At 47.2% G+C, this 26,947-nt stretch overlaps 1 protein-coding gene across 3 annotated transcripts in view; it reads left to right on the top strand.

Moving 5' to 3' along the window:
* Positions 1-26,947, top strand: part of sbf2 (SET binding factor 2) — a 725,521-nt gene that overhangs the window by 472,042 nt on the left and 226,532 nt on the right. For all 3 annotated transcript variants that reach the window (XM_038808179.1, XM_038808177.1, XM_038808178.1), the window contains exon 16: positions 5,104-5,253. In XM_038808179.1, the coding sequence (XP_038664107.1) occupies positions 5,104-5,253 (150 nt within the window). The remainder of the gene's footprint in view (positions 1-5,103; positions 5,254-26,947) is intronic.

Raw genomic sequence — 26,947 nt, 5'->3', positions numbered from 1 at the left:
ATACAAATAGGGGTCAACCTTGACGCTGATTCCAACTTGAAATGCTGCCGGAGTTGCCTCCATATTTTTTAAAGTGAAGACAACTAGCGGAATTGAAGAGTACTTTGCTGGAGCAGAAAACAAAGACTGCGTCACCAGTGCCCCCAAACTGGACCCTCTACATGACCCAGACTCCATCTGCACCCAAGTAGACCCATTGACTCCTTACCACCCCAGCACCTTCTCTGCGTTGGCAGCCCAGTAGTAAAACATCAAATTTGGCAGCACAAGCCTCCCTGACTGTCAATCCCTCGGCAGGCACCCCCCGCCGAAACCTTGAGGGTTTTCCCGCCCATATGAAACTCAAAATAAGCGGCTCAATCCCCCGATAAAGAAACTTGGGTAGGAATACCGGAAGACACTAAAATAAAAATCTTAGCAAGGTGTTTATCTTTAAAGATTGTGGCCGGCCTGCCAAAGACAGTGGAAGGCTGTCCCACCTTTAGCAGGTCCACCTTGACCCTCCACGCTAGGCTGGTGTAGTTCAATTTACGGAGCTGCACCCAACCCGAGCCACCTGGACCCCCAGATGCCAAAGGCTAGTCCCGGCCAGACGGAGAGTCAAACCCCCCCCCCCCCTCCCCCCCCAAAGTGGCTCCATTCCCAGAAGTGTTGACCACAAAATACTCATCCCTCCCTAAATTTAATGTGTATTCCATGGGTATAGCAGGCGATCATCCGCGTACAAGGACATACTGCAGGCTAAGAATACGCAGGCAGAAAGGGAATGGGTGACCACCAGACAGAGCAAGAGCACGAGGCAGTCCGTGCAGGAGCCCCCTGTGGCCATTCCCCTGCAGCACAGGTATAACGCTTTGGATTTTTTCGGTGGGGGGGGTGCTTTCAAGGGTAGCAGTTAAAGCTGAATTGATTGCACAGGCGGGGGGGGGGGGGGGGTCCCGGCGTGTTGGAATGGCGTGAACCACTCCAGCGTCGGGCCGCCCCAAAGGTGCGGACGTCTCCGCACCTTTAGGGGCCAAGCCCTCACATTGAGGGGCTAGGCCCGCACCGGAGAGGTTCCCACTCTGCCGGCTGGCGTGAACGGCCTTTGGCGCCATGCCAGCCGGGGCCTAAAGGACTTCGCCGGCCGGCGTAAGTCCGCGCACGTACCGGAGCGTCAGCGGCTGCTGACGTCATACCGGTGCATGTGCAGGGGAGGGGGTCTCTTCCGCCTCCGCCATGGTGAAGACCATGGCGAAGGCGGAAGAAAAAGAGTGTACCCACGGCACAGGCCCGCCTGCCGATCGGTGGGCCCCGATCGCGGGCCAGGCCACCGTGGGGGCACCCCCCGGGGTCAGATCGACCCGCGCCGCCAATCCCGCTGGTCAGGTAGGTGGTTTAGTCCACGCCAGCGGGAGAGGCTAGTCAGCGGCGGGACTCCGGCCCATCGCGGGCCGGAGAATCGCTGCGAGGGGCTCGCCGACCGGCGCGGCGCGATTCCCCCCCTGCCGAATCTCGGGGGGCGGAGAATTCGGGACACGGCAGGGGCGGGATTAACACTGGCCCCGGGCGATTCTCCGACCCGGTGGGGGGTCGGAGAATCCCGCCCAAGGTTCTAAATGCAAAATATAGGGAGTTAGAAAGTAAGTTGAAAAGTAGGATCTCGTAGGTAATGATCTCAGGATTACATGTTTGATGGGAATTGAGCAGTAGTGTTAAGAGGTAGTTGTAAGTTCTTTTTCAGGTGTGAAGTTAAAAGTTTAATATATTTGTAATGAAGTTCTGTTTTACAAATACCAAAACCCTATTTTTTTCATGCAATCACTCCTGGAGCGAATCATTCTTTCCGCAAGGTCTTAAAATAAAGTAAAATATTGAGGTTTCGGCCCAGTATCTGTTGGGGTCTGGTCTGGGATTGTCATCCGGGGAATATAAAAACTGTCATACGGGGAATATAAAAACTTATTTAAGTATTTAAATAAAATACTTTTATTTAAAAGGAAGATTGAGGTCAAAGTGAACATAGGCCCCTTTAGAAAATGAATGTAGGGAGATAGTTATGGGGAACAAAGAAATGGCAGAGGAGTTGAACAGATATTTTGCATCAGTCTTTACAGTGCAAGATACGTCAAACATCCCATTAATACTGAAAAATACAGGGAAGCAATTAAATACCATCCTCATCACTAGAGAAGTGGTATTCGACAAATTAATGGGGCCACTAAGTCCCTTGGCCCTGATGGCTTGTGTCGTAGGAGCCTAAAAGAAGTAGCTACAGAAATAGTGGATTCATTGGTTGTAAGTTTTCAAAAGTCCTTGGATTCTAGAGAATTGGAAAACTACTGCCAATGTGACACCCCTGTTCAAAAATGGACGGAGGCAAAAAGCAGATAACTAGGCTGGTTAGCTTAACATCTATTGTTGGAGAAATGTTGGAATTAATTATTAAGGAAGTGAAGCAGCACATTTGGAAAATCATAATCTAATCAAGCAGGGTCAGCATGGCTTCATGAAAGGGAAATTGTGTCTGACTAATTGATTAGAGTTTTCAAGGAAGTCTCAACTAGAGTGGATAGAGGGGAACCTATTGATGTGTTGTATTTGGACTTCCAGAATACATTTGACAAGGTACCTCAGGAAAGGTTAAATCATAAGGTGTTGATTGTAGTATATTGGCATGGATAGAGAACTGGCTATTGGACAGCAAACAGCGAGTGGGGAAAATGGTTCTTTCTCAGGCTGGTGACCTGTACCCAATGAGGTTCCACAGGGATCAGTGCTGCGATTGCAAAAGCTTACAATATATACTAATGACTTAAAGGAAGGAAGTAAATGTACTGTAGCCAAATTTGCAGACGACACAAAAATAGGTGGAAAGGGAAGTTGTGAGAGGGACACAAACAGTTTGCAAAGAATGTAAGAGTACAAAATGTTGGCAAATGGGATATAATGTTGGAAAATGTGAAGTTGTTCCTTTTGAAAAGGAGAACAGACTTATTTAAATGGAGATAAACTGCAGAATGCCACATCACAAAGTCACTTGGGGGTTCTTGTGCATGAAACACACAAAGCTAGCACTCAGCCTCAGCAGATAATCAGGAAAGCTAATGGAATGTTGGCCCTTATTTCAAGGATGGTGAAGTATGAGTGAAGGGAAGTCTTGCTGCAATTGTGCAAGATACTGGCGAGACCACATCTGGAGCACTGTGACCAGTTTTGGTCTCCTTATTTAGGGTCTAGTGCAGAGAAGGTTCATGAGGATGATTCCTGGTATGGAGAGGATTATCTTATGAGCAAAGGTTAAACAGGTTAGGACTCTACTCATTGGAATTTATACGAATGAGAGGTGATCTCATTGAATCATACAGCATTGTTAAGGCTTTTGACAGTAAATGCTGAGAGGATAGAGCATAGTCTCAGAATAAAGGAGTACCAATTTAAAACTGAAATAAGGAGGAATTTCTTCTCTGAGGGTTATGAGTCTTTGAACTTGCCACAGAGAGCTGAGGGGAAAGGGTCCTGGTATATAGGCTGAGATAGATTCTTGATCAGTAAGGGGATCAAGGGTTATGGGGAAGAGACAGGAAAGTGGAAGTCAGGAATGTCGGCTCAGTCATGATCCTATGAATGGTGGAGGCAGCTGGAGGGGCTAAATGGCCTACTCCTGTTCTCATTTCCTATGGTCTTAAGGGGAAACAACAATTTATACTGCATAAGAAGATTTTGTTTATTGGTTGGCAAGTGGACTCTGACTGGTAGGGTTGCAATGGAGGATACATCAGTTGATAGTGATTGACAGTTAACTGCCAAGCATTGTTTGAAATTTAGACCAGTCAGCTTTAACCTGATTTGTCAAGACATTTCCATGAGGAATAACATGGTCTGATGAGTGCACTATGAAAGCTTTGGCATGTCTTCATTTTTGGAAACGTTCAGGTTGTGCGCCGTCAGATGACTTAAAGTTATCGATGAAAAATGTTTACTTGGTAATCCAGTATCTATCTAGATGCCTACAATATCCTTGCCAATGAAACGAATGGCATGTATAGTTGGTTGATGCTACGGATGTTATAGGCCTGCCAACATCCAAGTCCATCCATCAGAGGGCATGGATGTCACCGGCGATGCTGGCATTAATTACTGGGGGGGAAAAAGTGACGGGGAGGTGGTGGCGTAGTGGTATTGTCTTGGGACTAGTAATCCAGAGACCCAGAGTAATGCTTGAGTCATTAATAACCAAAAGTGAATTCTTGAGGGAGTAGAAACCATTGTAAATCAACCAATGATTTCTACTCCCTCAAGAATATCTCCTTTTTTGACCCTAATCTGTTGTACCTTTTTAATATTTATATGTGAATAAATTAATATTCACCTTTGGTTATTAATGATTCAAGTGACCAAACTGGGCTGACTTGCCAAAAGGATAGTTCTGATGAAAAACAGTGCTTGCAGAAAATGTTGGTCAGGAAACTGGAGAGCCTGCAGTCCATGATTTTGTATTATTTAAATTAATGAGACTCTGGCGATCTCCAAATCTATGCTGCTGCTGACCAAAAGCCCGGACTGAGATTCCTAAACATCACAGAATCAGCCGTTAATTTGTAAATCCAGTTTTGTTCCACTGGTTTCTAGGATTTTCTTTTGTGATGCAATGGGGATTTTATGTAATTACAACAATTTATCGCAATCTACATAGCAGAGACTTAATGCTGCATCGCTGATCAATTAATACTTCATATATCATCATGTAAAAATAAACCAGGGGGGATTTCAACAGGGAATTTGTTAAATTTTGTGACTTTTGGATGTTAGGGCGAATAACTCAGTTGGTAGAATTCCTGCCTCTGAGCCAGAAGGCCCTGAGGTTCAAGTCCCAGTGCAGGATGTGTTGGCCACGGAAAGAGTGCACAGGCGGCCCAAAACAAGTTGTTAATCAGCCCAAAATATCCTTCCAACTCCACACCTCCCTTCAAGGGAGAAAAGAATGTGAAGATACAGGAAACAAACAAGCTTCTTGCAAAAATAATTTCTTGTGGTTTGAAGTAAAATTCTGTAGTAGTGATTTGTTCTTAAAGAACTTGATAAGAAAACTGACATTTTCAATAATTATGTTTGCTTTGCTAGACCCTTCCAGCTGCATTACGTGCCCTGAAAGGACGGGTGGCTCGGCAGTGTCTCATACAGGAGCTAAGCCTACATGTTCAACAAAATCGGGCAATACTGGATCACCAACAATTTGATTACACAGTCAGAATGATGAACTGTGCACTACAGGTAACATTTTCCATTAATTGTTGCCTTATGACAAAATACTCGGGCATATATTTTGATTAATCTTAGAAACAAATTGTACTCTGTAATATTTTTGTTCAATTTGTAATATAAAACAGAAATACTTAAAATGTGTGTGCCTACCCTTAATGGAGCCACATCATGTACTAAAATCTACACAAATTGATATTGCTTATAATTATTAGTTTTTTTTATTCAGCATTTCATATGATGGTTTAGCATTCTATTCCTCTGAACGTATCAATGTAATATGGTATTTTTAACAGACCAAGTCTATTATTCAGATCATGTGGGTTATAAAATGGCACAGTAAGTGCTTCCAGATGGATATGGTGAGGTGAGAGAATTAGGAGAGATGAATAGGATGTGAATTTGGAAGAACAGTGAAAGAGGAAGGAGCTAGGTGGGAGGAGACCTGGACAAGAAGGAGCAATAAAAGCAGAGTGTGGCATTGGGCAGTATCTATTTCTTCAAAGATGGACAGAAAGAATGACAGGTAAAAGAAGAGGAGACAGACAGGATGCGTTGGAGAAGAGGAGGATGTGAAGATCTGGTTGCCACCGCGACAGGGTCAATTTTCCTCTCAGTGGGAGGGGAGCTGCACTAGACTAGGCCTCAATTTGGCAATGCTATGCAGAGTTACATTACAGATTGTTGAGCATGAAAAGGACCTAAGGGATATCCAGCATAAGTTATTGGAAGTCCATAACCAATGTGGCAATACAACTGCAAAGTATACAGGATGTTAGGATTTAAATTGCAACTAGAAATGCAATCTTTTTACTGTAAGAGACCTTGTTCTTGTTTGAAAGGCAACACTGTTCAGTTTTGGCCTACTGTCATAGTAGGGTATATTGAAACTCTTTAGCATGTTTAGGCAATGACCACTAGATAAAAATACCTGCTGTAAAGCACATTTTTAAAAAAAGAGCAGGAGTGGGCTATTTGACCCTTTCAGCCTGCTCCATCATTCAGTACGATCTTGGCTGAATGATCTTGGCCTCAAATCCACTTTCTCCCTGTTCCTGCCTATTCCCCATAACCCTTTCCCCTGTTGTTCAAAATTCTGCCTGACTTAGCCTTGAATATATTCAATGGTTTAGTCTCCACAGCTCTCTGGGGTAGAGAATGCTAAAGATTCATAAGCCTTTGTGAAAAGAATTTCCCCCTCATTTCCTTCTGAAATGAGATTCTCTCATTCTGAATCTTTATGTCCTATTTCTAGATTCCCCCTCAAGGCAGAAACTTCCTCTCAGCATCTATCCTGTCAAATCCCCTCAGAATGTTTCAATAAGATCGCCTCTCATTCCGATAACTCTAATGAGAATAGGCCCAATCTGCTCAACCTTTCCTTACAAAGACACCCTCTTCATCTCAGGAATCAAGGAAGTGAATGTTTTCTGAGCTGCATCAAATACCTATCTTTAAATAAGATGATCAAAACTGTTGTTTTTGAAAACTCACCACTATTCTTAGAATTCCCCCTATACCAAAAAGGGCCGACATTGTAAATGGTGAACAGGGATTCTCACTCCCTGACTCCGATGCAGGCTTCGGTGGGTGCTATTCAGGTCAAACTATATTTTCAAGTTATCCCCCGGTATAACCCATACCTTCACCGAAGATTTTATCTACTTACCACTTAGTAGCATCGATGTCCTGGGTCCTGCATTGCTAAGTAAGTAAAGTAGACTTTTTCAATAACCACTATTTCAGGTTAAGTTAAGTTATTATATTTTTTCTTTTAAAAGCTGCAAACACTTTCTTTACAGAAAGGTAAAAAGATCTTGCTTCTGGATCCTTCTGGTTGGTTGAAGGGACCTTCAGGCCCACCTTGACAATCAATCTTCTTTAAAGTCTGGTCTTCTTGAGATGTATTCGCTGGTTAGCTCCGTTGTTGTGTCTTGTCGATCCCATGTACTGAGCTATAAGAGCTGGCTCTGCTAGCTATCTCAGCTGACTCTGACTCCTGTTTAAATTCTAGTCTTCCTTAGATGTATAGCTGTTTAAGCTCGGCTGCTTGTCTCATCTTTCCCATGACCGAGCTGTGAAAGCTGAATATGCTTCTCTCCGAGTTCTGGTTCTGCTCTGCTTCTGCTCTGGGTTTATACTCTCTTTCTAGTAGTTGTTCAGTTTTTATGACTTTATTGTAAATTAACTTATTTCCCTTTGATTGTTAAAAATTATCTTTGATCTAAACATTCTAATACAACTAATTATTCATTTTGGGTATAACCTCACCTCTCAGATCTGATTACATTGTTCTTTGTGATGTTCAAAGTTCCTTTGTGATATTCAAAATGCTTTGGTTTCAAGAGATGTTACTTCTAATTCCTGTGATTTCTATAGTTTCATTTTCCAATTGTCCCCTGCTCATAACTTTGCCTTTGATTTTGACTTTAAATTATGTTTCTCGTAGACAGGCTGTCTCCAATTTTCTTTAATTTACTTGGTGTTAGTAGAATTTCACACTTAGAATTGACACCAAATTCAACTGAACCTAATCCTTTCCTTTTCCAGATGCTTCCTAAGATAGTTACTTTCAATGAAGGTGTGAACCATTGTTTTTAGCTTAATACAAGAATCCTGTGTGTTTGCTTAGCCTGCTTGAGAGAAAGAATCTGCATTTTATAATCCTGCTCTTTGCAGCTGCCATTAACCTTTTGTGGGATCTTTCCCTGTATCCTCTCATGTTTCTCAGACCAGATATTGCCAGACTTCCATGTTTCAAATGACACATTTTTCTGTATTTTCAACAACATTGTCCAGGTGTGATCTCATCAATTCCTGCACAGTTATAGTAAGACGTTGCTACTTTTAACTCCATCCCCTTGCAATAATGACAAATATTTCATTTGCCTTTCTAATTATTTGTAGTACCTGCAGCTTACTTTCATTATGATTCATAGAATCATAGAATTTACAGTGCAGAAGGAGGTGATGATCCCCAACAGTAAAAACAAAAGGAAAAAAACCTCCACATCGGAGAAAACGAAAACCCCCCACACCCTCCAACCCATCACTCTACCCGCATTCCCAATTACTTCAAAGTGCCAGCATCTCAGTCTCCCAGAATTGTTCAGTTTTCCCCCAGTTTATGCTCCTTGATAAAGTCATTGGCCGCTTCTGGGGTCTCCAAATAGTATTCCTAGCCTTCGTATGTCACCCAAAGCTTCACTGGGTAAAGCACCCCAAACCTGATCTGCCGTCAATATCGCATCACCTTGGTTTTGTTGAAATCCACACACCGTTTTGCCAGCTCAGTTCCAATTCCTGGTATATTCGGACCTTGTTCCTCTCCCATTCACAGTTGCGCTTCTCCCTGGCCCACTGCAGAATCTTCTCTTTCTCCTCTAACTTATGGAGTCTCACAATCACCGCCCGATGCAGCTTCCCTGCTTTAGGTAAAAAGAGCTCTTCTCTACGCCTTCAAGCAGGAGCTTCCCTGTGTGCAACCACTCACATCATAGCCGCCAACTGAAGCCGACCTAACCTTTTGGACACTAAGGGGTAATTTAGCATGGCCAATCCACCTGGCCTGAACATCTTTGGACTGTGGGAGGAAACCAGAGCACCCGGAGGAAACCCACGCAGACATTTGGAGAAAGTGCAAACTCCACACAGACAGTTACCCGAGGCTGGAATAGAACCCCGGACCCTAGAGCTGTGAGGCAGCAGTGTTAACCACTGTGCCACCGTGCCGGTGTGCAAGGAAATCCAGAATCCTCTGTATTGCTGCATTCTGTAATCTTTTTCCATTTAAGTAATATTCTGCTTTTCTGTTCCCCTGATAAAATGGATACTCCACATTTTACGCACAATAGCCATATTCCACGAGTGGTTGTTGGCATCTCTCTCTCTCTCTTCACTGCAATTCTATGTGCCACCATCATTCCTCCCTCCATCTGGTTTCTGATGTTGTCCACCATACAGTCCTCCTTCATCTGACATGTTCTTTCTTGATGTTTCACCTTCAACCACTTTTCCAGTGGTTGTACTTTGTCAATTTCATGTTCTTCCATTCAGATAAAACCCCATAAGAAGCTGAGACTCTGATTTTCCTGTGGACACATTCACTGGTTCTTCACTCTGTCCAGCAGATTCGAAGGACTCTTCATAAGGTCCATTTTACAAAAGCTGCAATTCTCATCCCATCAGCCTTATTGAGGGTCCAACTCTCCCACCCAAATAAAGTAGTGTTCCATACCAGGAATTTTGCAAGTTTATTTTACAAGTGCAAGGCAATGATGGATGCCCCCTCCCCCAACCACATTGCTCGTCTTGTCTTGATTCCAGTGCTGCTACTCTATTTGTGGTCACTTCTGATCCCAGATTGAGTTTGCTGGCTAGGCCAGCATTTTTTGCCCGTCACAAATTGCCCTTGAAAAGGTGGGATGGTGAGCCGGATTGACATTCTGTAATCCACTTAAAAAAAATAATTTTTATTAAGATTTTCACAAAATATAAACAACAAAACAATATTAACAAAACAACCATGGAAAAAACCCAAGAACAACACCCACCCAACTACAAAAGCAGCTGCAAACAAAAGAAAAAAACAAACAACAACAGGGAAAGAGATAACACCCACCACATCCCACAAACATATGTACACAGTTCTCCCTCCCACCAAACCCCCCCCTCCCCCCCTCGGGTTGCTGCTGCTGCCAGCCTGTTTCCCTACCGTTCCGCCAGGAAGTCCAGGAAAGGCTGCCACCGCCTAAAGAACCCTTGTACTGATCCCCTCAGGGCAAATTTCACCTTCTCCAATTTGATGAACTCAGCCATATCATTGATCCAGGCCTCCATGCTTGGGGGCCTCACATCCTTCCATTGAAGCAAGATCCTCCGCTGGGCTACTAGGGATGCAAAGGCCAGAACACCGGTCTCTTTAGCCTCCTGCACTCCCGGCTCCACTGCAACCCCAAAAATTGCGAGTCCCCAGCCTGGCTTGACCCTGGATCCCACCAGCCTCGACACCGTCCTTGCTACCCCCTTCCAAAACTCCCCCAGCGCTGAGCACGCCCAAAACATATGGGCGTGGTTCGCTGGGCTCCCCGAGCACCGAGCACACCTGTCTTCGCCACCGAAAAACCTACTCATCCTCGTCCCAGTCATGTGGGCCCTATGCAGCACCTTGAACTGTATGAGGCTAAGCCTTGCACAGTAAGAGGAGGAGTTCACTCTCTCCAGGGCATCCGCCCACGTCCCCTCCTCAATCTCCTCACCCAGCTCCTCTTCCCATTTACCCTTCAGTTCCTCCGCCCAGGCCTCGTCTACCTCCTGCATTACCCGATATGTGTCCGAAATCCTCCCTCCTCCAACCCACACCCCCGAGAGCACCCTGTCCCGTACCCCACGTGGGGTCAGCAAGGGGAACCCCTCCACCTGCCGCCTGGCAAACGCCCTAACCTGCATGTACCTAAACATGTTCCCCGAGGGAGTCCAAACTTCCCCTCTAACTCCCCCAAGCTCGCGAACCTCCCCTCCACAAACAGGTCCCTCAACCTCCTACCCCCTACCCTGTGCCAGCCCAGAAATCCGCCATCAATGCTCCCTGGGACAAACCGATGGTTCCCCCGTATCGGGGCCTCCATCGAGCCCCGCACTTCTCCACTATGCCGTCTCCATTGCCTCCAAATTTTGAGGGTAGCCACCAACACCGGGCTCGTGGTATACCTCGTTGGAGGGAGCGGCAACGGCGCCGTTACCAGCGCCTCCAGGCTCGTGCCCACACAGGACGCCACCTCCATCCTCTTCCATGCTGCCCCTTCCCCGTCATTACCCTCTTACGCAACATCGCTGCATTGGCAGCCCATTAGTACCCACAGAGGTTGGGCACGCCAGCCCCCCCTATCCCTGCCCCGTTCCAAGAACACTCTTCTCACCCTCGGAGTCCCATGCACCCACACAAATCCCGTAATACTCCTGTTGACCCTCCTAAAAAAGGCCTTCGGGATGAGGATGGGGAGGCACTGGAATAGGAAAAAAAACCTCGGGAGCACCGTCATCTTAACAGACTGCACCCTCCCCGCCAGTGACAGCGGTAACATATCCCACCTTTTGAACTCCTCCTCCATCTGCTCCACCAACCTTGTGAGGTTGAGCTTGTGCAGGGCCCCCCAGCTCCCAGCCACCTGGACTCCTAGGTACCTGAAGCTCTTCCCTGCCTGCTTCAGTGGGAGCCTACCAATCCTCTCCTCCTGATCCCCCGGGTGCACCACGAACAACTCACTCTTGCCCAGGTTCAGCTTATACCCAGAGAAGCCCCCAAATACACTAAGAATCCTCATCACCCCCGGCATCCCCCCCCACCGGGTCCGCCACATACAACAACAGGTCGTCCACATAAAGCGACACTCGATGCTCCTCCCCACCCCGCACCAGGCCCCTCCAGTTCCCTGACTCCCTCAACACCATGGCCAGGGGCTCAATTGCCAACGCAAAGAGCAAGGGGGACAGGGGACACCCCTGTCTCGTCCCCCGGTACAGCCAAAAGTACTCCGACCTCCTCCTATTCGTGGCTACACTCGCCATCGGGGCCTCATAGAGCAACCTCACCCAACGGACAAACCCCTCCCCAAACCCGATCCTCTCCAGCACCTCCCACAGATACCCGCACTCAACCCTATCAAAGGCCTTCTCTGCATCTAATGCCACCACTATCTCCGCCTCCCCTTCCACAGCCGGCATCATAACGTGAGGAGCCTTTGTATGTTTGTTTTCAACTGCCTTCCCTTCACAAACCCCGTCTGGTCCTCATGAATGACCCCTGGCACACAATCCTCTATTCTTGTGGCTAAGATGTTTGCCAGCAGCTTGGCGTCTACATTTAGCAGCGAGATCGACCTATATCGACACTGCAGAGGGTCCTTGTCCCGCTTCAGGATCAAGGAAATCAGCGCCTGTGACATAGTTGGGGGCAAAGCCCCCCCCTCCCTTGCCTCGTTAAAGGTCCGGACCAACAGGGGGCCCAACAGGTCTGCATACCTTTAATAAAATTCGGCCGGAAACCCGTCCGGCCCCGGCGCCTTCCCCGACTGCATGCTCCCTATCCCTTTAACCAACTCTTCCAGCTCAATCGGCGCCCCAGTGCCTCCCCCTGCCCCTCCTCCACCCTTGGAAATCACAGTTTGTCCAAGAAGCGCCCCATTCCACCCCCCTGCACCGGGGGTTCAGACCGGTACAGTTCCCCATAGAAGTTCCTGAAGAACCCATTAACATCTAACCCCCTCCGCACCACCTTCTCAGCTCTATCCGTCACTCCCCCAATCTCCCTGTCCGCTTCCCGCTTTCGGAGCTGGTGTGCCAGTACCCTACTCGCCTTCTCCCCATATTCATACACCGCCCCCTGTGCTTTCCTCCACTGAGCTTCTGCCTTTCTGGTAGTCAATAGGTCGAACCTGGCCTGAAGGCTATGCCTCTCCCCCAGCAACCCCTCCTCCGGAGCCTCCGCATATCTCCTATCCACCCTCACCATCTCCCCTATCAATCTCTCCCTCTCCCTCTGCTCCCCCCTCTCCCTATGGGTTCGGATGGAAATCAACTCCCCTCTAGTCACCGCCTTCAATGCCTCCCAGACTGTCCCCACTCGGACCTCCCCGTTATCGTTGGCCTCAAGGTACCTCTCAATACACCACCAAACCCTCTCTGCCACCTCCTCATCTGCCAGCAGCCCCACCTCCAAGCGCCAGAGCGGACGTTGGTCCCTCTCCTCCCCCAGTCCGAGGTCCACCCAGTGCGGGTCATGATCTGAAATGGCAATGGCAGAGTATTCAACATCCTCCACCCTCGAAACCAGCCCCCTGCTCAGGACAAAAAAAATCAATCCTCGAATAGGCCTTACACACGTGGGAGAAAAACGAGTACTCCCTGGTCCTTGGCCTCGCAAACCTCCAGGGATCCACCCCTCCCATCTGATCCATAAATCCCCTCAACACCTTAGCCGCCGCTGGCCTCCTACCCGTCCGGGACTTGGATCGATCCAATGGGGGATCCAGCACCGTGTTGAAGTTCCCCCCCCCCCCCCCCCAATGATCAGGCCCCCCCACCTCCAGGTCTGGAATGCGGCCCAACATACGCCGCATAAACCCCGCATCGACCCAATGTGGGGCGTAAACAATCACCAACGCCACCCGCTCCCCCTGCAGCTCACCACTCACCATCACATACCTCCTACCATTGTCAGCCACCACATTTAATGCCTCGAACGACACCCTCTTTCCCACCAGGATCGCCACCCCCCGACTGTTCTCATCCAGCCCTGAGTGAAATACTTGGCACACCCATCCCTTCCGCAGCCGAACCTGGTCCACCACTTTCAGGTGTGTCTCTTGGAGCATGGCCACATCCGCCTTCAGCCCCTTCAAGTGCGCAAACACCCGGGCCCATTCAGCCCCCTCATGTTCCAGGCTATCAGCCGGATCAGCCCCCCCCCAGGCTAGGACCCCTCTTAGCCGCGCCCCTCCCTTCATAGCACTCCCGTGAGCCAGCTAACTTCTGCTGACCCTGGCGACTCCCGCCCTACCTCCGACTCTTCCTCACGTGGGACTACCCCTCCTCCTTCGTGCCCATCAGCAAGCCCCCCCCCCCCCCCCCCCCCCCCGCTCTTGCGCGGGAAAATAACAGCCAGCAACGGCCCGCGCTTCTCAGCCCCCAACTCCGCCCCTACCATCCCACAGCGCGGGAAACCAGAGAAAAGCCCGCGCTTTTGCCCTGCCCAACCCCGCCTCCTCTAGGGCAACTCCCATTGCCAGTCCCTACCACCAGCTTTCCGCACTCCCAGTTTACCTCCCTGCCCGTCCACCAGACCCATACAAAAAGACATAACGACATCACGCCACCCACCCTAAAGCCAACCCACATCTTGCATTAAACAGAGCAAACACAAGTACATTATCATACAAAATTCCCCATCTTAGACCCTCAGTTTGAGTCCAGTTTCTCGGCCTGCACAAAGGCCCACGCCTCCTCCGGGGATTCAAAATAATGGTGCCAGTCCTTGTAGGTGACCCACAGATGCGCCGGCTGCAACATGCCAAACTTCACGCCCCGTCTGTGGAGAACCGCCTTCGTCCGGTTAAACCCGGCCCTCCGCTTAGCCACCTCCGCACTCCAGTCCTGGAAGATCCGCACCTCTGTGTTCTCCCACTTGCTGCTCCGCTCCTTCTTGGCCCACCGGAGCACGCATTCACGATCCACGAACCGGTGAAACCGCACCAACACCGCCTGCGGCGGCTCGTTCTGCTTGGGCCTCCTGGCCAGAATTCTGTGGGCTCCCTCCAACTCCAGGGGTCCCTGGAAGGACCCAGCTCCCATCAGCGAGTTTAGCACAACAACCACGTAGGCCGCCAGGTCTGACCCCTCCAGACCCTCCGTGAGGCCCAGGATCCGCAAATTCTTCCGCCTCGACCGGTTGTCCAGCTCCTCGAACCGCTCCTCCCACCTTTTATGGAGCACCTCGTGCATCTCCACCTTCCCCACGCCGGCCACGGCCTCGTCCTCCCTTGCGGAGGCCTGCTGCTGCAGCTCCCGGATCGCGGACCCCTGGGCTGTCTGAGTCTCCATCAGCTCTCTGGTGGTAGCCTTCAGCGACTCCAGCAGCTCCACCTTAAGCTCCTGGAAGCAGCGCAGCAGAGTCTCCTGCTGTTCCTGCGCCCACTGCCTCAGCTCCTCAAGGCCTCCGCCGGCCGCCATTTTGTTTCTTTTCCCCCGCTTTTCCAGGGGTGCTTCTACCGTTTTTCTTTTTACCCCACTCCTGGTCTGGACCATAGGACCGTGGGGATCGACTCCAGTCCCTTTCCCACGTCGGGATTCGTCGACCAAGTTCCGTTGGGGGCCCTGAAAAGAGCCCCAAAGTCCGATATTCGCGGGAGCTGCCAATCGTGCAGCTTAGCTCCGCATTGCCGCCACCGGAAGTGACATTCTGTAATCCATGTGGTTTAGGTACACCCACAGTGCCGTTCATGATGGATCAAAAACAGCATTGACAGCACTTCGTCAGTTCCATTTGATTACTTTACACTTTCTTTACTGAACCATACAAGAAGGTGGTGAGGACAAGCGCTTTGTATACTTGAATTTTGGTAGCGATGTGTAGTGGATGGTTTCATCAGACACATTTTGAAAGGTGGCCAATTACTGACCTTGGACGCTCTACTTTTATGTTCTTGTTGACAGCATCATTTGAGATAATGCTGCCCAGAAAGATAAACTATTCTATTGAGTTGAGGTCTACATGGCTATCAGTGCTGGACAGGAGTGGATTGTAGTTTCCTCAGTCATGTTTGGTATAGCACTTCTGTTTTCTTTAGACTGATAGTAAAGCCAAAGGTATTTTCTGCCTCAGAGGGACAGTTTTAATGAGCTGCATTGCTTCCTCCTTGGATGTTAAAGGTGCATTTATCACAAAGACGAAACTCCACAAAAGCTGTTCTGTGGTTTTGTTGTATGCTGGTAATCATCGCAGTTTGCTGAGACTGCAGTCTATTTGTAAGTGTCTGTCAAGTCTACCTTTGATTACGGGCGGCACAGTGGTTAGCATTGCTGCCTCACGGTGCCGAGGTTCCGGGTTCGATCCTGGCTCTGGGTCACTGTCCGTGTGGAGTTTGCACGTTCTCCATGTGTTTGCATGGGTTTCGCCCCCACAACCCAAAGATGTGCAGGGTAGATCAATAGGCCACGCTAAATTGCCCCTTAATTGGAAAAAATGAATTGGGTACTCTATATTTAAAAAAAAAAGAAAAAATTAAAAAGTCTGCCTTTGACTCTTGAAGCATTATCCTGAAGTAGACAGAGAAAAGTGTCAGTGCCAAAACACAGCCTTACCTAACACCATTGGAGTGTCTGTTCCTGTGGTGTATTGTTCTTTGTTCTTTATCACGGCATCTCAAAGGTCCTGAAATTCTGTTCCTTTCTCCTAACATACTGTAACCAGATCTGTAAACCTGTCAAACTTCGCGTGTACGATTCAGAGGCCTCTCATAAGCTTTGTGATGCTTGAAACATCTCTCTAGATTCAACAGCTTTGTCTTGACACCAAGGAAATCCCGCTAAGTGGGCCTTAGCAGAGAGAATCGTCCCGAGGTTAAAAAGAATGTAATAATAGGGTGCTGCAGCAACAGAGAAACACCCCACTCAACGTGCCGTTCAGCAGACATTAACTCAAGTCCACTGAATCGTGCCCCACATCTCCCTGTCTCCAGAGCTCAATTGGAATCCCACCAATTCTGGAGGCCTTGAGTTACATTAATTGTACAATATGGGTCGTTATCCTTCATGGGTTGGTGCATGATCCTGCTCTGACTTCACATCCCTATGGGCAATCTTTCTGATGACGTCTCCTGAGCCATCCATTGGTCACCAAATATGATCTCAAATTGTTCTTGCCATTGGTGCAAGATGGACCCTTTATCTATGAGCAGAGTTGTGTCATTAGAGGACCTTACTGGTGCCTGCACCTGGCAGGAAAGTTGATGTACCGATTTCAAGGCTTCGTAGAAGACTCTCATATTTCCCTTATCTGCATTCATTTGTGTCCTTTGAGTGAACGCAGTACTCCAGTTGTTTTGGATTATTTGGAGGTTGATTTGCAGAGTTCTGTAGGCTTCCCCAAATGCAGCATTTGCAACCAGGACATACAAGTAATCAATTGTGGCAAGAGCGTTTCTTTTGAAGAAGTTCTTGTATTTTTATATAATTTTTGTCAAATTGATCTTGATTTCTTCAAGTTGAGAAACCACTTCTGCAGTTCCCGCTATTAGGTAATTTGGACATTCTGAATCCTCCATCTGTGTACCCGAACACGCCGGAATGTGGCGACTAGGGAATTTTCACAGTAACTTTATTGCAGTGTTAATGTAAGCCTGCTTGTGACAATAAAGATTATTATTATTACGTGAACAACCGTGAATCTCCGCGGTTGGCGCCGCTCCATATCACAAACCAGCCGCCCAACCAACTGAGCTAACCAACCCCGTAGATGTACATCCCAATGAATGGTGGATTGTTTCAACAATATGTCCCTTTGGCTGTCCGCATCATGCAAAGAGCTCACCGTATTCCCGAGCTTTCTGTTTGTAACACTAGAACATGGTTTCCAACATTAGATGTAATTCTGCAATTGGACAACATAAATAATCCTAATTATTCTATATATTACACCAATAACCAGTTTAAGATTATCATTTGGGGTTGCACTGTGGCTCACTTACTAGAAGCTACATATATTCACACATAGAACCCTGTCTTTTGCAAGCAGAAAGCTCATGTCCATGCATTGCACTCATTTAATTAAACAAAAACTTGGGAAGAGCCATTCCTTGGTTCATTCCCCATGGGAATACCTTAAACAATCAGGGTGGACCTGCCTGGTTTGAATTTGAACAAAAGCCTAACAATTAACTGTTCCCTGATGCATTCTCCATGACAACGTCTCCACCAATCAGAGTCCACTTGCCTACCAATCAAATCCCTCTTCTCAAACAGTATACATGTTGTCCCCTTTTGGATTTGGGATTCTTGCGAATCTGTTCTGATTGAGTACAAGACTAAAAGCTTCAACAACATGTCTCTTCTCAGCAATGCTCGAGTGCTGTACTACCAAGTAGGAATTTGTGTTTACAGCACTGCAAGTAATGGTAAATCATAAAGATGTAAAGCAATTAAATGAGAGAGAACGTTTCAGCAAAACATGTGAGCAGAAGGACAGGTTAGGATGTGTGGCCCAAATCAGCAGTCATTACATACCGACATGGAGTATAAGGAACAAATTAAATAAATTTGAGTCGCAGTCAAGTTGGAGGGTATGACCTGATGGCAATTATTGAGACAAGTCTGAGAGATGATTAAGATTGCGGAAAATAGCTAGATGGGAGGTCCAGCCTCAGGAGCACAGTTTCAGAATAAGGTATCACCCACTTAAGATGGAGTTGAGGAGGAAATTATTTTCTCAGAGGGTTGTTAACCATTGGATATCTATTCCAGAGATCATGGAGGAATTCTCTGTCCCAAAGATCATGGGGGCTGGATCATTAAATATATTCAAGGCTGAGTTAGACAGATGTTTGATGTACAGGTGAGTCCAAGGGATTGGCATAAAAGTAGAGTTACAGCCACAATCAGGTCAGACATGATCTTATTGAATGGCAGAGCTGGCATGAGGGGTCAAATAGCTTACTCATTCAAGATGAAATCACTTCAGTGATGTAAGAGGCAAATAAGCCGTGGAGACTTTAAGATATAAAAAAGGATTTAACACTTGTGTATAGACTCCTTGGTTGTAACTGTGAAGTGGGAGCTTGTATAAACGTTGAGATTAGATAAGCAGATGCAAAAGGCAGAGTGTTTAAAGTAGGAAATCTGAACATTCATATAAATTGTGATAAGCAGATTAGCACGTTCTGAAAGGTAATGAATTTTCTGAGTGTGTCCAGAATAATTCTGTGCAGCAATATTTATGTTTATGCTTTTTTGGGATGTGAGTGATTTGTTATCCATCCATATTGTCTTTGAGAAGGTGGGGGAGAGCTGAGTTCTTGAACCACTGCAGACTATCTAGGGCAGATACACCTACAATGCTGTTAGGAAAGGAGTCGTAGGATTTTGAATAAGCAACAATGAAGGAAGAATGACACAGGTCCAAGTTAAGACTGTGTGAGATTTGGAAGGGAAACTCACAGGTGGTGGTGTTCCCATGCTGCAATGCAACTTTTACACACTGCTGCCACTATGCTTCATTGATGGAATGAATGAAGATAACATAGAACATACAGTGCAGAAGGAGGCCATTCGGCCCATCGAGTCTGCACCGACCCACATAAACCCTCATCTCCACCCTATCCTCGTAACCCAATAACCCCACCTAACCTTTTTGGTCACTAAATGCAATTTGTCATGGCCAATCCACCTAACCTGCCTGCCTTTGGACTGTGGGAGGAAACCGGAGCACCCGGATGAAACCCACGCAGACATGGGGAGAACGTGCAGACTCTGCACAGACAGTGACCCAGCAGGGAATTGAACCTGGGACCCTGGAGCTGTGAAGCCACACTGCTATCCACTTGTGCTACCGTGCAGCCCCTCAAGGTGGTGGAAGGAGTGCCGATCAAACACGCTGCTTTGTCCTGAATGCTGTTGAGCTTTTTGAGTGATGTTGGAGTGGCGCCCATCTGGGCAAATGGAGAGTATTGCATCAAACACTTGGCTTGTGTCTTGGAAGATGGTGGACAGACTTTGGGGAGACAAAGATGAGTTACTCACTGACGATTTTCCAGCCCCCTGACCTATTGTAGCCCGAGTAATTGTGTGGCTGGTCTAGTTCAGACTTTTCCAACTGGTAACCCCCCACCCCCCCAAGCCCAAGTGGAGGAATCAGCAGTGGTATTGATTGTGAGGGGCGATGGTTAAATTCTCTTCTCTTGTTGGAGATACTCATCGACTGGCACTTCTGTGGTGCAAATCTTATTTGCTAGTTATCAACATAAACTGGAATGTCATCCAGGTCTTCAGCTGCATATGGACACTGACTGCTGAGGAGTTGTGAATGGTACTGAACATTGTGCAATCATCAGGGAACTGCTACACCTCTGCTCTTCTGATGGAGATTAAGCAGCTGAAGATGTTTGGTCCTTGGACCTGAGGAACTCCTGTCGTGATGTCATCAAAAACAATGTCCCGTAACCTCTGGCTAGCGGCAGGAAGCCACGGGCCACCACTTTTGAAAGAGAAATATGTGCACTGACCTGCGCTCCGATGATGCAACAAACCTTCCTTTCTCTTCGACAGCATGGGACCTCCAACTCCCACTGCATACGCTCCAGCGTGGTGCAGGAGGAGTGCAGCCTAGCCCCCTTATGACATGGCCAGCTTGGGAATGCCCATTGAGGGCAGGCATTTAAGCAGATAGCAAACAAGAGGTAACAGTTTTAACAAGTGTTTTAAAGGTATGTAGAAATGTTTTAGCAGTTTTTTGCTCTTTTAAACAGGCATTATTATTGCTGTTGATTATTTTAAAGTAATTTTTAATTTTTTTTATGATTAAAGGTGATTATTTATAAGTGAACATAGGCTTGGTTATTTATTTTAAATCTGTGAAACTATTTAAATCTGCACTATGTTATATAACTATGTGCGGCATGCATAAATATGTTTGTATGTTTTAATTCAGATTATGGTCACAAGATTTTAAAAGAGCCCCAATGCTTTTAGCTGTCAATGTCCTTGTCACATCTGACTTTTTTTGATTAGTGTTTATAGAATCGTTGCAGTGCAGAAGAAAGCCATTCGGCCCATCAACTCTGCACTGGCACTCCAAAAGACCACCCTAACCATGCCCATGCTCTCGCCTTCGCCCTATCCCATAACCCCACCTAACCTTAGGACACTAAGGGAAAATTTAGCAAGGCTAATCCACCTAACCTGCACATCTTTGGACTGTGGGACGAAACCGAAGCACCCGGAGGAAACGGTGGTGGCACGGTGGCACAGTGATTAGCGCTGCCTCCTCACCGCGCCAGGGATCTAGGTTCATTTCCAGCCTTGGGCGACTGTGTGGACTTTGTACATTCTCCCCGTGTCTGCATGTATTTCTTCCAGGTACTCTGGTTTCCTCCCACGGTCCAAAGACGTGCTGATTAAGTGTATTGGCCATGCTAAGTTGCCCTTTAGTGTCCAAGGATGTACAGGTTAGCTTCTGGGGATAGGGTGGGGGAGTGGACCCTAGCAGTGTACTCATTTAGAGGGTTGATGCAGACTTGATTGGCCGAATGGCCCCCTTCCTCATTGTAGAAATTCCGTGGTTCCACTCCACGGTTCTAGGAGACCCTTGCAGACGTGGGGAGAATTTACAAACACCACACAGTCACCTAAGGTACAAAATGAACACGGGTCCCTGGAGGCAGCATTGCTAACTCGTGTGCACCATGTTATTTGTGTTGAATATGTTTCTGCATTGTTTAGTTCAATCATCTTATTCATTTATAATTACTTCATAATTAAATGTTGTGTTCTGATGTTTCAGTAAGACATTTGTGGAAGCTTGTAAAGTTTAATGTAAAACATTAACAAAAATAATTTTAGAAATGCAAAACTTTGAAACCAGGTAACATTTAAAGTATATCAGCTGAACAATGCATAAAGCTACCTTAACTTTTACAAATTTATTGCAATAAAATATATTTTCTCACTTAAACACGACAGTTCCGTCTATTTGTAACGAGGAGGGGGAAGGGGAGGGCTTTGACATATTAATCGTTGACAAGCTCAATTTCCGAAAGTGGCAGGTGTGAAGCGCAGTATCCTGGCACACATCTCTCCTGACACCATTTCTGGGTTTTCTTTTGACAGTACACTCATGGGGATGGGTGATTGATTCGCTGCAGTACCTGTCAGATAGATAGTTCACATAAGCTCACAGGAGGCTTTCATGTATCAACTAAGGCATTCAACTCTGTTAAGCCATTTGAGGTAATCATTGAGCCTTCTAAAGATAAACATTACATCAGGGAGGCTCATAAGTAACTCAGCTTAAAATTAATTGCAAAATCCAAATGTACTTTAGCTCTGAATCAGCTGGGAGGAAAGGCGTGTTAATATTAGTGTCCTTGAAGGAGTCAATAACACTAGTATCAAAACCATGATCATCCGAAACCAACTCCGCTGGGCCACCCATGTTCTTAGGATGTCAGAGTCCCGACTACCAAAGCAAATCGTCTTCACCAAGCTCAAGGAAGGATCCCAAACAAGAGGAGGACTAAGGAAGCTCTTCAAAGACATCTTGTAGGCTTACCTCAAGAAATAGAACATAGATGTCAATGCCTGGAAGACCTTTGCTCAATAGAGATATACATGGAGGGACCTCCTGATTGAAGGGTCATAATTCTTCAAGAACACCCGACGGCAAGAGGAGACCAGAAAAGGAGCCTGAGAAAGAAATACCAGCGACCTAACATCCAAGGACTGATCTCACCTTATAGAAACTCCTCCCAAGTGAGTGATTGAAGATGTGGCTGTAGGACCGGGCTCATCAGCCACACAAGGACCCACAGAACCCATGACCAGTAACACTGAGTATCTTAGGTAGACAATCATACCCGTCAGCAAGTGATCACTGCATTCTATCCATTATAGTCCCTTTAATGGAATTAACATAGGGGGGCACAGTGGCGCAGTGGTTAACATTGCTGCCTATGGTGCTGAGGACACATGTTCGATCCTGGCCCCGACGGGGGTCACTGTCTGTGCGGAGTTTTCACATTCTCCCCGTGTCTGCGTGGGTCTCACTCTCACAACCTAAAGATGTGCAAGGTAGGTGAATTGGCCACGCTAAATTGCCCCTTAATTGGAAAAAAGTAATTGAGTACTCTAAATTTATTCTTAAAAAATGGAATTAACATGCTCATGACAAACAAAAGTTTTTTAAAAATCATTCTTTCACCTTCTGTGACTTCAAACGTATTTTATCCAGTGAAGTATCCTTTTTTTTTTATAAATGTTTTTTATTCAGTTTTCATGTTTTATATTGAACAAATTACAAATTGTTAGAGAGAGAGAAAAAAAAAAGAACACGCAAAAATTAACATATATATTTACAGGTGAGCATCTTCGTAGTAATAACTGTGGCCTCCCCCTTTTCGCCGGCATACATATTTTACATTCCCCAACATGTTTATTGGCATTTATTTAGTTTGGTTTTGGGCCTTAGCTAGCCATCAAACCCCCGTAACGAGCCCGTAGCCCCCCCCCTCTCCGCCGGCTACCTTCCCCCGACTATTCTTCCTCTTCTACGTTGGCCACAAACAGGTCCCGGAACAATTGCATGAATGGCTCCCACGTTCTGTGGAAGCCGTCGTCCGACCCTCGGATGGCGAATTTGATTTTCTCCATTTGGAGAGATTCCGAGAGGTCGGACAGCCAGTCTGCAGCTCTGGGCGGTGCTGCTGACCGCCAGCCAAACAGGATTCTACGGCGGGCGATCAGGGAGGCAAAGGCAAGGGCGTCCGCCCTCCTCCCCAGGAATAGATCTGGCTGGCCTGAAACCCCGAAGACCGCCACTATCGGGCATGGCTCCACCCTCACCCCCACCACTTTGGACATAGCCTCGAAGAAGGCTGTCCAGTACTCCACAAGTCTGGGGCAAGACCAGAACATGTGGGCGTGGTTGGCCGGGCCTCTTTGGCACCGCTCACATCTGTCCTCCACCTCCGGGAAGAACCTACTCATACGGTTTCTCGTTAAGTGGGCTCTATGTACCACTTTTAGTTGCGTCAGGCTGAGCCTTGCGCACGTGGAGGTGGAGTTGACCCTATGCAGTGCTTCGCTCCAGAGTCCCCACCCTATCTCCACCCCCAGGTCGTCCTCCCATTTCCTCCTTGTTGCGTCCAGTACGGTGTCGTCCCTATCTACCAGTCGGCCATACATGTCACTACAGTTCCCTTTCTCTAGGATACTTGCGTCCAGTAGGTCTTCCAGTAGTGTCTGTCGTGGAGGTTGTGGGTACGTCCTTGTCTCCTTTCGTAGGAAGTTTTTGAGCTGCAGGTACCGTAGCTCGTTCCCCCCAGCTAGCTGAAATTTCTCTGTCAGTTCGTCCAGTGTTGCGATCCTGTCGTCCGTGTATAGGTCCCTGACTGTCAGTGTCCCCCCGTCCTGTCTCCACCTTTTCAAGGTGGCGTCAGTCAGTGCTGGTTTGAACCTATGGTTGTTGCAGATGGGAGCCTTGTCCGACATTTTGTTCAGGCCAAATTGCTGCCGCAGTTGGTTCCAGGATTGGAGGGTGGCTGTCACCACTGGGCTGCTGGAGTGTTTTTTGGGTGGGGATGGGAGTGCTGCCGTGGCGAGGGCCCGGAGGGAGGTCCCCATGCAGGAGGCCTCCTCCGCACGCACCCACTCGGCTTCTGGCTCCTGGATCCATCCCCTTACTCGCTCGGCTGTTGCCGCCCAGTGGTAGAATTGTAGATTCGGGAGGGCTAGCCTCCCCCTGGATTTTGTTTTCTGTAGGACCTTCTTTGGGATCCTAGCATTTTTACCCCCCCCCCCCATACGAACGCCATGATAAGTTTGTCCAGCGCTATGAAGAAGGCCTTGGGGATGTAGATCGGAATGGATCTAAACAGGAAGAGGAACCTGGGCAATACGTTCATTTTGATCGTCTGGACTCTTCCTGCGAGGGAGAGTGGGAGTGTGTTCCATCTTTGCAGGTCCTTTTTTACTTCCTCCGCCAGGCTGGTGAGGTTCCATTTGTGGATTGAAGTATCCTTTTAATGGAAATAACAGCCTCTTGACAAACTAAAGTTTCAAGAATATAAAAATATATCTTCCTTTCAATTTTTTTGCATTTTAAATATATTTATAAATGCTAAACACGAATAATATAAAACATTAACCAGCCAAAAAAATGTCTCCTGATGTCTCCTTACTCTGCTGGACTGATAAATTTCTGTGTAAATAAAAAGGTGCAAAAACTCACCAAAAATCTGGGTAAGTGGCCCAAGTTAGCACTGTAGCTGTATTTTTCATTAAGCGGCTCCTGCGCAATGCAAGGCTTTAAGCAGTCAAAAAAACAGCCGTGAGTTTAAACGCCATGCGCTTCCAACGCGCATGTCGGAGCTCCTGCATTTCTGGGTCGTCGCGGCACACCAGCGACTTAAGTCGCGAATCATGCAGGAAGTTACGGCCACTAGCTCAGACTGCACAGACTACAGCTGAGTCAGAAACAATCACCGAATGCTACTATATTAAAAATGAGCTGCTGATAAGGAAATGAAGACTCCCTCACAGATCTGAAAATGAGGATTGGATAGTGATCCACCATGTAGTGGTGCCCCTCGGGTACCGTAGGTAATATTGCTGCTACCTAATTCCAATGGATGGGCATGTTGATCGTGCTGCCTAGCCCGCATTAACCAGCACTTTTACAGGTCATGCCTCCACATTGATGCAGTAAGGTTTTAAAGAACCGGCCAGGTTGTGGGAAAAACGCAGCCTGCAGTAAGACCTGCAGCTATGATTCCCATACCGGCTTTTAGGGATCCCTTCAGGTGTTAGTAGGTTCTATTGGGCAATCAGCAACCTGTCATGGGTAACCTGGTAACCTGGGAGTGACCCGGGTGAAGTCTTCAGCGTATCAGCGAAAGTAAAAGGGGTCACTAGATTGGTACCACCAGACCCCCTAAAATCAATGATCAGGGCATACTGTGACGAGCACCTCCATGACTGGGATTAAGGACTAGGTTTTCTTCTATTCCCCCACCAGGAACTCACCCAATTTGTTCACCAGTTTTACTTAAATTGAATTAGTTTATGGGCACCAAATACAAGAGCCTTTGAAACTAAGCAAGGAGAGGCTTTTAGAACAAGAGGTGGAAGTCTACATATAGACAACGTAACCTCATGAGAGATTGACATGTGGCCCAAGAACACTTGAAAATCTCCCAGGCAGATGTGAAAAGACAGGAAGACAGACATGGCGGGGCCCGAATCTTTCAGCCAGGTGACTGTGTTAATCCCCCTACCAATGCCAGGTGGCTCCTTAAAAGCCTGATTCAGTGGCCCATACAGAGTAGCAAAGAAGCTCAGGGAAGTAAACTATGTAATGGAGACCCCAGATCCGGGGGTGGGGGGAGAACAAAGGCTGAGTAATGTCAATATCATCAGGCAATATCTGAGAAGAAGACAAGCAGGTAACTGTCCCAATACCACTGACCTAAAGGGTGAGGTCAGAAGTGGAAATTAATTGGAGAGAGGCATGGGTGAGGTCCACATTTAACCTCCTACCAATCGGCTAACCAATACAGAGTCATAAGCAAAGTTAGCCGCCTTATTGAACCTGCTAGGATCTGAATAGCGAACAGACTTGACAAGGATGCTCACTGCATTTAAAAGTTTATGTAGAAACAAACCAGGATGCACCATCCTAGCTCTACATAAGGCAACATCCCTATTGTGACCCAGAAAATCTGTCCCTGGTTCAGGAGGATGTCAACTACTAACAGAGCCTACCAGCAGTAATTGGAGCACCCTAGTTGTGTTCGTTTCCAAGCTGAGCGGCTCCACAAAGTTCTGCATTGACTACCGAAAAAGTTAATACAGTGACCAGGGCTGACTCTCAGCCGATATCAGCTAGAAGACTGCATAGATTGTGTAGGTAAAGCAGTTTACTTTATAAAGATAGGGATATGGGCAGGTTCCCTTGACTACCTGTGCAAAGGAACTCTTCACCTTCATAACTCTGGATGTGTTATACCAGTGTTGAGTCATACTGTTTGACCTCTAAAATGCCCCAGCCACCTTTCAAAGGCTGATGAAGCAGGTAGCGGCAGGTTTATCCAATTGTGTAGTGTCCCTAGATGACTTCCTAGTATACTGCAGCACCTGAGAAACTCACTTGGAGCAACAGGAAGCACTCTTCCAGGAAGTATAGTCAGTTGATCTGGTGGTCAATCTCACAAGAGCAGGTTTATTAAGGATCAAGTGACCTATCTAGGGTATGTAGTGGATTAAGGACAAGTATTACTCAGGGCTGTCAAGGTATAAGCAGCAGCACAGTTCCCCATTCCCACAACAAAACGGGAAATCATGGCTTTCTTGGGCAAAGGTAGTATGGACTGCGAAATGCCAGTGGGCTTTCAAAAAGCCTGTGCTTGCAGCGCTGAACTTTAACCAAACATTTAAAATAGCCAGC

This window comes from Scyliorhinus canicula, chromosome 9 (assembly GCF_902713615.1).
Source record: "Scyliorhinus canicula chromosome 9, sScyCan1.1, whole genome shotgun sequence".
Classification (NCBI taxonomy): domain Eukaryota; kingdom Metazoa; phylum Chordata; class Chondrichthyes; order Carcharhiniformes; family Scyliorhinidae; genus Scyliorhinus; species Scyliorhinus canicula.
The sequence above is the reverse complement of the archived record's forward strand: the minus strand, read 5'-3'. Positions and strand labels throughout refer to the sequence as shown.